This window comes from Bactrocera dorsalis, chromosome 5 (genome assembly GCF_023373825.1).
Source record: "Bactrocera dorsalis isolate Fly_Bdor chromosome 5, ASM2337382v1, whole genome shotgun sequence".
NCBI lineage: Eukaryota > Metazoa > Arthropoda > Insecta > Diptera > Tephritidae > Bactrocera > Bactrocera dorsalis.
Genome location: NC_064307.1, coordinates 11,272,023 through 11,288,849, shown reverse-complemented (window position 1 = coordinate 11,288,849; position 16,827 = coordinate 11,272,023). Strand labels below are relative to the sequence as shown.

Genomic DNA, 16,827 nt, shown 5'->3' with positions numbered 1-16,827 from the left:
AACAATAAACTTTTTTATTTAATTAATAAGTAAGGACTGACTTGCGCAAGCTGAATTTTGCAAATTATGCTTAGTTGCAGTTATAGAATTTATTTCAAGCTTTGGGAACATTGACTTTGTTGGGAATAATGAGGCGAGGTTGGCCAAAGCGATAACGGTTGTTATAAGCTTAGACATACATATATATACTCAATACGTATATTGTACTACTAAAATAATGTGCTTATGGAAATATTGTAATATAATATGCTAAAGATGTCGAAATCATTTAAATTTAATTCGCGAAATTAGATTATGTTGACAACATATCTAAGCATAGACATACATACTTATATACAATACATAAGTACATACATATATGTACATATACTTACATTGAATTACTTAACCTATGTTTTTTAGTTGTTCAATATTTTTTTGAAGGTTCATATTTTTTTGCATCTGCTTTACTCCATGTTATACCCAAAATATTAACCTCACTCAACTGGACTTACAAACTGATACCTGACATCCATTCGTAAAACGACAGACAATATGGGGACCTGGATTCCATCTAACCCAAATACTAAATGGACATGGGTGCCTTAGAAGCTACCTGTACAGATTCCAGCATGACATTAGTCCGAATACAGTGGCGTAGGTACAACTTCGGGCGCCCGGGGCCAAGGATGTTCTGCCGCCCCCCTTTATCTAACTACCTACCAGCGAAGATCGTTTTACCGCCCCCAAGGCGTTGCGCCCGGGGCGACATTGGAAACGCCAAATTTCAATCAAACTCGATCCAAAAGACACAGTAATAGATTAGAGATCAAACTTCACGCGAACATAAAAAATCTGTATCAATCTTAAAAAAAAAATTATTATCGATTCGGTTTACTCGCGCAGTTTAAATTGGTCAGTCCGGGTCAATTTTGATTATATGATACAATCTGGGTCCCACCGAAAGCCATACACCCATTGTAGTGATTTTCCAAGTTCTAGATATAATTTTTGTAATACGATTGGGTTTTAGCTTCAAAAAGTCTCCCATCTTGTCGATTTAAACCTAGCGACCATTCTTTTCGCTAAGGAGAAAAGTTCCGAAGAACTCCGATTTATACAAGTTTCGCTCTTTTAGGTCAGCCCCGAAATCCAACGCAGAATGACACTTGATAACAGGTGCTACTTCGGACTGAGTAAGCAATTGACGAGCAAAGACCAAACACTATAAGTCATTCATTATTCCCGTCCTGCTATGTGGTGCAGAGGCATGGACGATGACTCTGATGAGTCGACGTTACGAGTTTTCGAGAGAAAGGTTCCGCGGAAGATGTATGGTCCTTTGTACATTAGCCACGGCGAAAATAGACATCAAATTCAAGTGGTTTAGTAATGATGTCCAAATACTTAGTCAAAAATAACTTTGGGAAATATTTCTATCATAGATGTGGCAACGTTACCATATTTATATTAGGAAGGTATCTGAGATATTATAATTGTTGAATGACGGCATTTCGCTCTGAGAACAAGTAAAAAATGCTGCACTCCATTCGACCTTCTGTATCGGCTTAAAGCTGCGAAACAAAACGACAAGCTACCGCTTATCCGAGATCCGTTCATTTGAAACTCCTAAGCACTCTTCACCCTGGCTTTTTAAATTTTCACGCTTAAGCTACATTTACACACTCCACCCCCCGGTTCTTGTGTACACATCACTCACTCAGGTGAAACGAAATTAATTCCGAAGCTGCGCGGCAGCATCATCATTTCTTATTTATTACAAAAGATTTATGCAAGATTTAAGGCTCGGTTAAGCTAATCCAACCAAGGTGCTGGCGCCGCCAGCGGAGCGGCAAAGCGGAAATATGCACATATCCTTGTGAAAGCATAACCGCACACAATCGGTGTTAGTTGGCGTGTAAGTTGCCGGATCGCAAACAGTGGCAACAACAACAACAAACATTATTTAAATCAAATTTCCGCACATTTCTTTATTTCCAGCGCCGCAATGCACTCGCGCACTCATGAATTCAAAGCCACAGCAGGCAAACTTTAACGGTGTAAGCACACGAATTCCCACAGGATGCAGCTGCAAGGCAGCAAAAGGACGTTAGAGCAACTTGCGCCAAGTGGTGTGAAATTTTGATGTAGTTTTTCTTTGAGTATATTCACATTTTCTGCATTTTATTTTATTTTTAATGCATGCATATACATATGTATATATGTATATATGTGTGTATGGGTGCGCACTCCTTTGTGTTTGAAGTGAGCGTTGAGCTGATTGTCGTTTTACGCACTTTTTTTCAATTTTTTGCCAGCAACCAAAAACGCCACTTCAACGCTGGATTTGTGTGTAAGTGTGCATTAAACTCCGGTGGGAAAACGCTCAATCATATTAACTCAGGCAGCACCTTCTTCTCATGCTTGGCATGTTGCGCAAAAGATCTCACAGGAACAGGTGGAAGAGGCCTGTGTGTGTGAGTGTGTGCTGCTGCAAAAGGAAATTCGCCGAAAATGCCTTGCGGCCTGTTGCAGGCAGCAGCTTTGGTACATACACTCACATTTCTGGCTTACAAATTTCATTTCATGCATTTCACACAAGCAGTACTTGTAGTTGTATGGCACTGCACGCGTCTTCGTTTCACGGTTATGATGTTAGTTGGCTTATTTAAATCGCCATTGAATAAAGTTAAATGAGCGAGCTGAGCAATTAAACTTTCTTCGCCATATTTATCTGTAACTTAGATTGTTTACACAAATTAGAGGTTAGAGTAATAACATTCGGGCAATTTAGAAGGAAAATGGAAGTAATGTTCGGAAAAACTATGTTTGTTTATGGAAACTTCAAATATAATATGAAAAATATGTATTCTAAAATATATGTAGTTAAACCCTGAGGGATGGATTAATTGAAATAAATTTTACTCAAGGGTTGAGTGCCTTCGGATATTCAAGCATTAGAAGAAGGGGTCTGATCTAGAGTCATTGAGAGGTTATATTATTATAGATCATATCTACGAAACTATTTGTCAGATCAACTTCGAATTTTCGAATATTTTCAGATCAAATACATATTTTTTTAATTCAGTTGTAGATATAATCCCTTAATTGCTACAGCTATTGAAGAATAGAAGGGAGGTTATCGCGAACAATTCCTCCCGAACCCGAAGATCTCAGACGGGCTCGGTGCTCAGCAACAATTTCTTGCAGATTTAATGCTACAACAATTCACTGCATTAATACCCGGGATCCGGGTTTCTCTCTACGGCCCTGCTTACACCTTCCATTGCCTAAGGAACTCAACTGAAATGGATCATAAACTAATTAGGTTAGCAACTCCATATTATGGTTAATGAAAATTTCCACTACAATCGGTTTTCCGTAAACGGAACCGACCTGAATTTATAACCGGCCAAATACAACTTAGCACAATATAAATTATACTTCGATGATTTGGGTAGTTCTAACATCGCAGCTGCGACTTATTATACCTGGATCTCCCAGAATATTTTGAAAAATGATTTTGAATATATTTTATGCCGATATAACGATATTTGTAATCCTGCTACTAACAACTTGTGACAAGTCTTTCAGGTTAGTCAGTCAATCAGGAGGTTCCGACAAGCCTTTCAGGGGGTTCTGTTATTATACCCTGAACAGGGTATATTAAGTTTGTCACGAAGTTTGTAACACCCAGTAGGAAGCGTCGGAGACCCTTTAAAGTATTTATGTATATAAATGATCAGTATGTCGAGCTGAGTCGATTTAGCCATGTCCGTCTGTCTGTATATATACGAACTAGTCCCTCAGTTTTTAAGATATCATTTTGAAATTTTGCAAACGTCATTTTCTCTTCAAGAAGCTGCTCATTTGTCGGATATCGGATATCGGACCACTATAACACAAAGCTGCCATACAAACTGAACGATCGGAATCAAGGGCTTGTATGGAAAACTTTTGCATTTGACGTGGTATCTTCACGAAATTTGGCATGGATTACTGCTTAAGGTAACAATATAATCTCCAAAAAAAATTGTTTAGAACGGATTACTATAGCATATATGTATGTATGTATGTAGCTTCCATACAAACGGAATACATAGTTACTAACAGAAATGCACCTGTGAAGGGTTTTTTCTTGTTTTTGTATCACTTCAAAGCAATCGCATTTCTCAGTTACTGTATATGTACATACATACATACATATGTATATGTGTGTGAATAAAAGCACAAGTATTCAATCGTTCGAAAATTATGCCTTGTCTGTTTTGCGCCACAATTCTCCGATGATTTGATATACATACATATGTATATAAAGCACATTCTTCTGCAATTTAAATATTTTACGGGTAAAATAAATTTAAACTGAACTTTACTGAACCTACACGTACATATGTAAGTATGTACATACATACATATATTCAAGCAAGGGCATTCATATTATTACGCTTGTATATGTAAAACAGGAATATATATGTATATGTACATACATATGTACGATGTATGCATACAAACCCTCAAATGCAACTCATTTATCAATACCGTTAACCGTGAAGTTTGCACATTTCAAGGCGCACAATAATCCAAACCGCCTCTCATAACCCAACACCCCTAACGGAATTCGTTGTTGCAGCGAATGACTTATCATGCATTTTGGTACACATATAATATATGAATGTAGGTATGTATGTCAATATATGTAAGTATATGCAAATACTACTAGTACATACACATGTACATATTTGTTTAGGGTACTATTTCGCTTTTATTTCGTATTTTTTTAAGGAATCGTCCTTTTGTGACGCCGCCTCTTGTTAAACAGCTTTTCAGTTCTTTAGCGCGTCTGGTGGTTAACTATGGCGTTAGCCTTTTACCATGCCATTCGCCAGCGGAATCACATTGCATGTGGTATGCGCCAGTACTTTGCTCATTTCCACGCTTAATTTACAATTGACATATGTATGTAAGTTAACATTTCCACAGTATTATTTTGCTTCTTTGTGTTGTTTTTATTTTTTTCCTTTTCAATTCGTTCGCTCACGTTTTGTTTTGACTTTGTCTGAGGCTCTAATGTGGATTGTTGTTGCGTTGGTGCACAGTGCCTTTGCTATGCAAATTTATGCAGTTGTACAATGATGTTACTTATTTTATTGCTTCTGCTTGAATATAAATGTGTATTTACATAAGTAGATATGTATTTCGAATAAAGTTGGCTAAATTTTTATTGCAAATTTACAAATATTTGATAAGTGAAATATGTACATATGTATATACATATATATAAAAAATGGACAATATTCCGATTAGACGATATTAAATTTATTATTTTCTCTCTTTTGCAACTTATTAAAATTATTGTACACATGTACTTATTTTTAGTGTTTAAAAATAAACAAAATGCAAGGCGGAGAAGATAAGATATATATGCAGAATATACCTAGCGTGGCTAAGGCTCACAATACCGAGTCTTACTAATTTAATCACAATCTGATGATTAGCTTTAAAATGGAGATTAGTAAGCAAACTAAAACCATACACTCATACATATGTATGTACAAACATATATGCATGATTCCACAAATTCAAAATTTCCGGCACGTTAAAAAAGTTATGTATTTACATTATTTTCCCTATTTGTTAGGCATATTTGTACTTTGATCCATTACATTCATTTTTTATGCCATTATTGACAAATTCCTTTGAAATAGAATGTAAGACCACGTAAAAGCATATTTCAACAATTATTATTTCAATTATGCAAAAAAATTAACGTCCGTAAATTAAAAATCTCTACTTGTCTTCTTTTGTTTTGAAAATCAAAGAATCATTCACAATAGCAAACTGCTGGCGGTGAACGTAAATTAAATGCAGAGAACGTATTTCACGTTCAAAGAACGTTTCTGTTCACGTTGAACGTCTCTGTTATATGTTTTACGTTCTCTGATCGTTCAGATTAAACAAATTAATGGACACACCATATTTTATTATATATACCACAAATATTATAACACCAACAACGAAACAATCAAAATTTAATTTAATATTGCTGCTTTTCTTAAATTTACATTAAATATTTAAGCACTTCCCGTCATGGCTTCTGGCATCATTTACACCGATAGTTGGCAACGCAAGTTTTTTATTATGTCCGGTAGCATTTCGGTTGTGGAGCAAAAGTCGAATGCTGATTTTTCACTTGCAGTGAAATTTGATTGAGAACAACAATAAAAAGAGTGTCAAATTACAATAAATACACAAAGTTTGGTAAACTATAGTGCGAGAAAAATATACTGCAATTCCATTTCATAAGTATATTATCAATAACGTTAAGAAAACTCCGTGAAAGTGATCCTATCTGCGCCGCCTATAAAACTTTTTTTCCCCCCAACTATCAATGCCTAACAAGGTGCTCCAATTGGAAGGCTCTGTGTGTGCGTGTAAAAAGAACACAACCAATGTGTTTGCTTGGATGCATTAATAAAGAGTGAAAGTGATAGCATAAGCATATTTTTACCTTTGACTAGACGTTGCAAATCTTCAAAATAAAATAGCAAAAAAACATCGTGTTAAAAAAACACACTCACTTATAACTGTCAAATAAATGTCAAATGCGCGAATTTGACATTTTCAACGTTTGCATTCACCGTCTGATGTAAAAAACTTTCTGGAAAAATAAAAAATTTCCCAACACCAGCAACAACAAATCAAACGGAATTTTGTTAAAGTACGAAACTAATAATAAAGGCGCATTCAAACGCAAATAACCGTGCATAAATTAATTATATTTCTGTGATTGCTAGACGCGTTTAGGCGCTATACACCTTACACCACATTAACCAACATTTTCGGTGTTTCGTCAGGACAGTGCCGTCACCACGCAAAATGTTAATAAATTTAAGAGTAAAAACGCTCGATGCTCAAACGCATGACTTTAGTATTGATAATGAGGTAAGTAGACAGTTTACATTGGAAATTCCTAAATCGTGTCAAAGATCACCACTCCCTAGTATGATGGGAGGGAGGGGTTGTCGGCAAATGACCGCCTCCGCACAACGTAACGCTATTGTCTAACCATATTAATATATTCCCTTATATATTCACATTATTTTGCTACGCTACAGTTGACTATTCGCGAATTTAAGGACAAAATCGCTGAGAAAACCAACATTTCCGCAGACCAACAGCGTATCATTTATTGTGGTCGTGTTCTTGCCGATGAGAAACAATTGAAAGAATACGGTGAGTCAAAATATATGAATAGAAAATGCAGCCAACCAAAAAGAAACAAAAAATACTTTTAGACAGCTTATGATTAGATACAATTGAAATGCGAAAAATTAAATTTTATGCTGAATATTAAATTAATTTATACAAATTTCATTATAAAATTCCAATTAATTTAGTTAGATTCCAAAAAAAAAAATTAAATAAAAACACTATTGATTCTTGGTTAGCTTATTTGAAATATTTATTTTCTACAATTTTGATGCCATGGAAAATATTTAAGTTTTCTTCTACTAATATAATTAATAGATGTCGATGGAAAAGTGGTTCACGTGGCTGAGCGTCCACCGCCATCACAGCGTGGGCCCTCTACTTCCAATTCATCTTCAAACGATACACCCACCACACGTGAACGTACCAACAATCGCGGAATGCGGAATTCTCCTTTGTTTAGAGCACTGGACGGCATGGTTGTTGGAACCATGGCAATACCAATGAATCCTGTTGTAAGTGTCTATCATTTTCTAAATCTACTCATTTAAATATAATTGTACTCTCGTTTTAGCAAAATAACGGGCAACAGCAGGTAAATCCATTTGCTGCTTCTTCGTCATTTTGTATGAACCGCATAACAGTGGCTCGGCATATGTTGGACTGTGCAAATAATATTGCCGCCTATTTGGAAGATCCGGAGCGGGTAAATAATTCTAAATAAAACTATTAAATACTGTTAATATTTCTTATATATGCGTTTTAGGGTCTTAATAACACCTCTTTGGATATTTTGGCGCGAGGCAGCTGGACCATGGAATCCACAGTGGTTGAAGTGGGTTTTACCGCTGCTGATTTGCCACAAAATCAAAATATTGTCGAAATGGTACAAGATGCAGTCTCAGCAGCGTTACGTCGCAACAGCAACACAAACGTAACTGTAGTGCAATTACCCACAGTCTTTGGTTCCAACGAAGGTGAAGCTGCCACCGCGAATGGTGCCGAAGGTGTGGCAAATATGGATGCAACTGAGAGTACTGCTGCTGTTGATGCGGATGTGGATGCTGATGGCGATGCCGACGCTGCTGCTGCTGTTATTATAGAAGATGTTATTGATGATGCTTACGAAGGAGTTGCTGCTAATCTTAGCCTTGCTTCCGACACTACTGGCACTAGCTCTACTAATAATACCACATCATCTACTAACACAACATCTGATGCATCCACAACAGACATCTCGAGTGCATCAACAACAACAGGTACAAACACGGAGGAGAATCCTTCTCGTCGCCGCACCAATACACGAGTTTTGGCGGAAGTGGTGGAACAAATGCGCACTGTACAGACACGTCTCAATCCTTTCATACAGCAATTCTACGAATTGTTAAATAATGATCCAACATACGAGGAAGAGGTGTGTATTGTTTATAGTTTCTAATTAAAAATTAAATAAAATGCTATACTGATTACTTTATTATAGAATACAACCGATCGCGATAATGCACAGCGGCTTTACAATCGCGTTTCCGAGGCGCTACACTATATGTCGCATGCCCAGCATGCCATATCCGATTTGATGTTGGACGTTTCACAGCCAGCACCGCGTTTTCTCACTTGTCGCCCGATATTGGTTGAGCAAAGCGGTTATGTTAGTTCCAATAATTATTTATCAGCTGCTGCAGCGGCTGCTGCTGCCGCCGCCACTGGTAATAATCAACAGCGTCCTCGTTCGCGCACCACCTTTATATCACCACGTCGTGATCATGCTGTCACCATAACAACCCTTTCACCACCTACCACTGCAAGCGGTAATGCCAATAGTACAGCAAGTAGCAATACTGCTGTTACTACCGAAGCAGGCAACAATAGTGGTTATGTTAGTTCCAATAATTATTTATCCGCTGCTGCAGCAGCTGCCGCTAACGCCGCCACTGGTAATAATCAACATCGTTCACGTTCGCGCACCACCTTTATATCACCACGTCGGGATCATGCTATCACCATCCTCTCACCACCGACCACTGCAAGCGGTAATGCTAATAGTACAGCAGGTGGCAATACTGCTGTTGCTGCCGAAGCAGGCAGCAATAGTGGTGGTAGTAGTAGTGCTGGCAGCGTTGGCGCGGATGGTAGCGCCGATAATAATCGTAATAGCAACAGCACAACTGCAAGTGCAAGTGGCAGTGGCAGTGGTAGTTCCATTGATGATCCGGTTGATGAACCATTAACTAATCCGAATGCAACGAGTACAGCGGCAGCAGCGAATGCGGCCACGCAAAGCAACGGTAAGACTAAGTACAGTTTGGTTAAACGCAATATTTGGTATTATAGTGTACATTTTACATGCATTTTGCAATTATTATAGATGATAGTGCCATAGAGATAATGCTCCAACCAAGACGCGGATTGTATTTTGGCAGTAGGTTTTGTTTTTTGTTGTTTGTTCAGTTTTATATTTTTGATTTTGTTTTGAGTTAATGCATTTTCACTATTAGTATTTAAATTTTTTTTTTTATTGTTTTGGGACCATAAAATCGGTGTGTTTGTCGTGCTATTTTTTTTTATCAAAATAAAGCGAATAATATTGGGTTTGAAGCACGTATATAGGTTTGGTAAATAATGGTTTTTTCCATTTTTCGAATAGAAATCGGCACTTAATAGGCACTTTTAAATTTACTTTAATTTCGATTAATATTATATATACATATACATATATTTTACTATTACTTTGTGAGCTTTTTGAGAGTTTTATTTATTCGATTTTAAATCGATAAATTTTTAAAGGAAAAATAAAATAAAAAACACCTTTTTTATATAAATATGCATATTATTATTTTATTGACATATAAATAAAAAAATTTCAGTTTTTTTATCGTAAAAAGTGAAATGTGAAAACGGCTATTTGCGATTGGAAAAGTAAAGCTCACAAAATACCGATTATTTTCGACTAATTTTGAAACTCACACATCTTTTAATTGTTTATGCAATATTTTTGTTAATTATATGTTATTTTTTTATAACTTATTTAGCATCTAACTCTCGAAGTTACAAATTTCGTTTTAAAAAATTTTAACCAATATTCATGCATGGCGTTGCGTTTTGCACTAATCTCAATTAATAACAACTGTTCGTACCATTTTGGCCTTGAATTTACAGTTTTGTATTTTTCTGAAAAATTATGTAAAAACTGCGTTTTCTTTTGTAGATAACCCGCAGGTGCAAATGTCACGCCTAATCCAGGCTATGGTGAATTCCGCGCCCATTAACACCGAACTGCATGTGCAAATCCTACCACCCACCATATTAAGTGTGCCAGTAAATGCGCGTGGTGGGAACAATGGCAATGGTGAGCAGCAGCAACGTGCCACCGCTGCCACAACCGCAGACGCCACGGCAACAGCTGCTGCGAATAATAGCAACAACAATGCAAATGCCAATGCCACAGGTAGCAGCAGTGGCAGCGGTAGCAGTAGCGGCGCTAATGCCAACAATAATAACAGCAACAATGCAGCACCAGCCGCTGGTATCGTTCTGAATCCTAATAGCGGTTATCGTCCTGTTTCCGCTTCATTGGCAATTGGCACGCTGCCAACCACTTCCACACAAACACGTTCAACATCGCGCCCTCAATTGCAGATCGGCGGCCTACCGGCCAACGGTTGGAATGGTCGCTTTATACCAGCCAATATGATGTCGTCGTTCGATCGCTTCCTACCATGCAATAGTCACCACATTCGGGAGCCCGAGAACGGTAATAATAGCAACGCCGCTAATGCCAGTACCCCTTCGAATGGCAACGGCAACGCCAATGCAAATGCTTCCATGAATAATGCAACGCCGCACATAATAAGTGAGTACAAAGCAAAAGTGAAATGATATACTAAAAAGTGGTGGAAAGTGTATGTAGTTAACTACTAGCTTTTTCTTCTATTTTAATAAGATTTCTTTATTTCGCAAACTGGCTCACCTTAACATAGCTTTTGAGTTGGTTCTTTTGCCATTAGTAACAATAAACTATTTCCACCATTTTTCAAAACCTATTTCCCAAATGGAAATTTTTCTAACCTATTAGCCACGAATACGATCAATCCTCACTCTCTACGCGCATTTGCCGATCTCTTGCCAAATGTACGTTCCACACCGACAGTAGGCGGTGCGCCCTCAGGTACAACACGCACCAATGCACCCCCACCGCCACCGCCAATGCGTCCAGCCAACCATTTCTTCTCGTTGCGTAACTTAATATCAGGACAAAATCGCAATACTCCAACGGCACCAGCTGCGCCATCCACATCCGGCACCGCTGCAGCCGCCGCCGCCTCCTCCTCGGCTTCCTCCAGTGCTGCTAACACCGACAACTACCGGCAGAACTTGCGCACTCAGCTACTGAATTTCGTTAATCAGCGCATCTTCGGCGGTGGTCCAATCAACGAGGAGACCATGTCACCGGCGGTTAATCGCGCCGTCGACTGGTTTGGTGAATCACTGGAATTGTTGCCACAATATGAGAAGCCCGAGTATGATTCACGGCACTCGGTCGTGAAGCTTTTGCGACATATGTTGCCGCTATTCATCGAAATCGTGCGCGATGAGCAGAGCAATCTGGCGGCGTTCGAGCAGCGCATCAAACGTGCTTGCGAAGACTTCGTTAAACGTCTGTACAGCGTTCTATATGTGTGTGTGGGCCGCAATAATGCCCAACAATATTGGGTCCAATTGATGCGTTTACTCTGGGTGCCGACGCGGTCATGTAAGTTCTTTAGCCAGTAGCTGTCCGTCAAATTGAATAAAGTTTATTTTAATTTTATATATTTAATTTTAGACTTCCGAGGTGAAGCACTACGTTTCTTAAGCATGTACATTAATACAGTGAATCCATCCAACACGGACACAACTGATGTACAACAATATATTGTACATAGAGATGTACCCAGTGTGGCGCAAACAGATGCAGTAAGCTTCTCATTTCTCATTTATTTTCTTATACTCACCATAACTCACCAGGAGTCATTCGTAACTCCACCGCAACCTTTCAATTTACAGCCCCTGGAAACCGATGTCGAAATGGTCGAAGTGGCGTCTACATCCGAAGCAAACCCGCATAGTCAATTCTCAATAGACATCGATGACGATGACGACGATGTAGAACTCGAACTTGCGCCTGCCGAACCATTACCCAACGTTAGCGCCGGCTCCGAGCCGTGGCATAGAAATTTCCCCACTGACTGGTTGCCGATCATAACACGCGATCTACATACACAAAGTGCAGTAAGTAACCGTTAACTTTTATGCGACCATATCCATTAATGCATTTCGCTTGCAGAATCCGCCAAATCAGACACCGTTCTCGGATGCGTACATATCAGGCATGTCGGCCAAACGAAGGAAAATGATACAGAACAACAAACCGCCAACCGATATTAACGCACTCGTAGCACGCAGTGTGCGCAAAGCCATACAGACTGTGGGACCACGCGCGTCCACGACAGCCGCAGCGGAATCGCTAACGGCCGATGAAATCACAGAAGCAATCGCCAACGATGCGACGGTACACACTTCATTTAGGGATGCGGTGCGTACGAATGTGCGCGAACGCTTGCAGAAAGACACCAATTACAAAGCTGAGAAATTTCCGCATACCGCAAAGTTCGTTAACAAATAGAAATCATAGTTTGGTGCTTCGTAGGCAATGAGCATAAATAAACACACACACACACACTATATTTAAACATGAAAAGCAAAAGAAGAAGAAGAAGAGAAGGTGAAAAGCAAAAAAACATTAGCATGTATACGCGAATTACAAGTGACTCAAACGAAACTAAGTTATATAATAATAAATCTTAATGACAGTGACAATGAACGATGAGGCAATTAATAAGCAGTTGCTGGTACTTGTTATACAAAAACAAAAACGAAAACAAAAAAAAATAATTGATTGTATGTAACTATATTTTATTTTTATCATTTTTTATTTAAGTTTATGCGTTTACTTATTGATAAATTATGCATTCAGCGAAACAGGTGGAAAAGAGAACAGCCGTTAGTGGAAAACAAAACAAAAGAAAATACTAATTAAAAACACGAAAATTGTACTTTATACGATATTAATACATATATTATTAAAGAAAAACAAAAGATAAATTGAAACACTAAGATTTCACGCATATTGAGAACTAAGTTTAATTAAGGCAGACAACCCACATTTAGAGAAAGCAAAACAGACGCATAACAAACAACTATAACAAGATTCACACATTTATGTATAGTGCATATAAAAAATAAGGCAAATAAAATATAATCCAATGCACTTGTATGTGCAAATAAAGTTAATGTCTACCAAGTAATTTCAAAAAATTTCAGCATTAAAGCAAGAAGGGAAGTAGCCCAGAAGGTGCCACTTATATTTCAAAACAAAAACAATGTAACGAAAAGCGTGAATGAAAATTATCGCGACAGTTAAAGGCTGGTTTTCTTCTTTTCTACAAAAATCACAACTACATAACTGGAATGGTGGCGATTTTAATACGGCCAAAGACCTTCAACACAAAATTGTTTGGGAACTAAACAATCTTAATTTAGAAATTTGTATCTAGGAAACCGAGACAAACGGTTATATATATATATGTACATACTACTGTGATCAAATTGAAAGGTTAATTTTGTCCATTTCATCTCCTTCAAAGTAATCCCCTCCCGCTGCAATACACTTCTGCCAACTAATTTTCCAGCCATTATAGCACTTGGAAAAATCCTCCGTCGTGATGGCCATCTGAGCATTCTTCAATTCAACTTTTATTTTCTCAATTGAGTCAAAACGGTGTCCTCGGTGTGGTCATGTGAATTTGCTGAATTGTCAGTAGTTACGCGAAGGAAAATCAAGCGAATGCGGTGGTTGCGGCACGATATTAGTTGAAAACGTGAAATGATCACGAATAACCAATCCAGTATGAGATAATGCATTATCGCACTTCTTTGTTCAATGAAGAATTCACTTTTAGAGCCTCACAAAACGATTTATGCTGCTACTTAAGGTTTTTTCTTCGCAACAATACTGATATCTGCAAACGCTGATTGTGTATTATTTAAATAACTAAAAATGCTGGCTGCTGCGGCCTAAGGTATGCTATAATATTTTAAAATTTAATTAGTTCATTCCAAACTGTAGCTCATTAAAACATTCCCGCCTCATTTTTCAGCATAATATCATTAAGACTTATTCTAACGAAATTCCATCTAACAACTAGAGAAAAGTTATTTTATGACTTAATAAAATAAAGAAGCCCAAGGTAAGTCAAAAATTCTAATAGAAGTTTAACATTTAGAGGTACAATCGAAGTTTATATTTTTTGTTGTTGCTGTTGTAAAGGTTATCTAGTCCCCCTTCAGAATGCTAAGGTTCAGATAAGTTGTCATCGAGGTGCATGGGCATGCAAAGAGGTGTTTGGAGTCATGCTAGACATAGGCATGTAAATCATATACATATTGTATATAAATAAATATAAAATTTATATTAGTCACTTCTAACGTCACACCCTATCAAATATTTCACTTACAATTTCGAAAGCACGACTCCATATCAATCACGTTTTCGGCAAAATCCGCCTGCATTAAATAGTCATGTTATTGTTCAAAACGCTGTTTATGACGTGAATTCCTGAAGGTGTATCAGTACATATTTGTTCCCTATCATTTAACGTCTGCAAAACATTTAGTTATCCGCTAATTGATCAGCAAGCTTATCTCATTAGACCGAATCAGATGATACGATTTAACGTTCCCACGAACGTTGGTAGCCATAATTTTAAAACGGCTAAGGTCTGTAAACTCAACTGCATGCCTCCATATTACTTTAGTAATGTTTTATGCCACAATATTTAATTCTTTTACCTCTCGTTCGGGGGCTCTATTCTGTAACTCGATTCGAAAAACATTCCCCAAATCGTATTTTTGGTATTCGCTAACTCGATTTTCGCATAATTATAAGATATCTAGATTCGAAATTCAAATAAAACACATTTTCGAATCGAAATACAGAATAGGGGCCCTGAGACTCTCTTCACTTCACTAGCGATTTTCATCTATAACAATTTCATAATATGCATATAAGCGATATACATATTTGGCACACATTTTGTCGAAAATTTATTAGAAAACCGTCGGCATGTTTCTTTTCTCCGAAAAAAATTCGAAAAGAAAAAATTACGGACTACTTACATCCATAATTATTGATATGACTGCCATTTAACAAGAAAATTTTAACTTTTAGTCCCAACAAGCGGTATTTTAATGCTTTCAAAAATCAATCGCTCAAATAAGTTCAATAAATTATCTAGGAATCCATATCATAAATAGCTTAACATTTGCTTTACAAAGTCTCTCTAACATCTGCTGATGTCTCTCGATGGAGGCAATGCTATTATTCGCATCCAGCGGCTTTGACATAGTGCAATCAAAAAAGTTAGGCCTACGTTTAGGCGCAAAAATAGTGAAAACCTTTTCATAAAGACCTGAACAGAATATATTATGTAAGTTTGCCACCAAGTTTGTAAGATTCAGAAGAAAACATCGAAATTATACAGTGTTGGAAAAAATCATAGCAGCAAGCTGATTGTATTCGTGTCTTCAAATATTGCGTAAAGAACTAAAATAATATTTATTTAATTTTTGTTTTTTTATTATAGATAAGAGTATACTTCATTATAAGGAACAAAAGAATTTGTTTTAAATTTGAATTAAACAAAAAAAAGAAATACGTTTGATTTTCCCTTTCGAACAAAACACTTAAAACTAAGTAACACCGATTTTTTTTTATAAAATACATATTTAACTCATTTTTAATGGTGCAGCCTTAATTTTTTAAAACTGCATAGCACCTTCGAGGCATCGAAATAACCAGATTGGCACAAGTTTAAATATCAATTGCATACTATTCGTATTTCCCCATGTTTGACAGTTTTTATGGCGTGTTTAGGATCAAAGGCAGTATTTTTTGACCGTCTTACATATGTATATTTTTCCATCAGAACCGAACAAATTAATTTTAGTTTTATCAGACCCTAATACGTTATTCCAATTTTGATGGGTTATATGTCGCTCAATCTTTTTACGATATTATTTTTGCTTTAAAGCGGAACTTACCTAGCTGAACGTGGCGTAAAATCCCTCTCAATTAGTCTACGTATATTATATATTGTTCGGTTGAATCGTTTAATGAAAAATTATTGTTTTTTGACCTACGAATCGAAAGGTCCTCGAACTTCTGGGATGGAGCTCGCTTCCTTCCCCGTTTCTCCGTCTGTGTCTTTAAAATTGTACAGCAGAATCAGGCAACAGTTTCAGGCAAATATCGGTCAATGTGGGATTTAGCCAGACTACTGTCACAGATTTTATAAAACATTTACTTTTAATCGCATTCGGCAGACAAGTTCTTTTGGAAAAAATGATCTGGAAGGGTCTGATAGACGAATATTGTCCAAGACATCGCTGTAAATCCTCGTCAGATATTAAAAGGGACTTTACTGATGCGACAAAAGTGATGATGGATGTCTCAACGAATCGTCGTAGAAAGGCAGGATTCAAAAGACAGGTATGTATGGGCTAAAGAGAACGAAAATCGGTCAGTGGTTTACTGGCAGA

At 37.3% G+C, this 16,827-nt stretch overlaps 1 protein-coding gene across 7 annotated transcripts; it reads left to right on the top strand.

Moving 5' to 3' along the window:
• Positions 1-6,126: 6,126 nt before the first annotated feature.
• Positions 6,127-13,516, top strand: LOC105231449 (large proline-rich protein BAG6). Of its 7 annotated transcripts, none has more exons than XM_029552437.2 (13): positions 6,127-6,700; positions 6,837-6,924; positions 7,098-7,215; positions 7,510-7,706; positions 7,766-7,897; positions 7,958-8,605; positions 8,672-9,476; positions 9,557-9,610; positions 10,397-11,041; positions 11,264-11,941; positions 12,014-12,144; positions 12,196-12,459; positions 12,515-13,516. In XM_029552437.2, the coding sequence occupies exons 2-13, from the start codon at positions 6,859-6,861 to the stop codon at positions 12,851-12,853; spliced, it is 4,077 nt and encodes a 1,358-aa protein (XP_029408297.2). In that variant the 5' UTR covers positions 6,127-6,700; positions 6,837-6,858; the 3' UTR covers positions 12,854-13,516. The 7 variants fall into 7 exon arrangements, with proteins under 7 accessions (XP_029408297.2, XP_029408296.2, XP_049313384.1 ...); XM_029552436.2 differs by having other exon boundaries at positions 6,777-6,924; XM_049457427.1 differs by having other exon boundaries at positions 6,127-6,924; positions 8,672-9,020; positions 9,243-9,476.
• Positions 13,517-16,827: the final 3,311 nt, after the last annotated feature.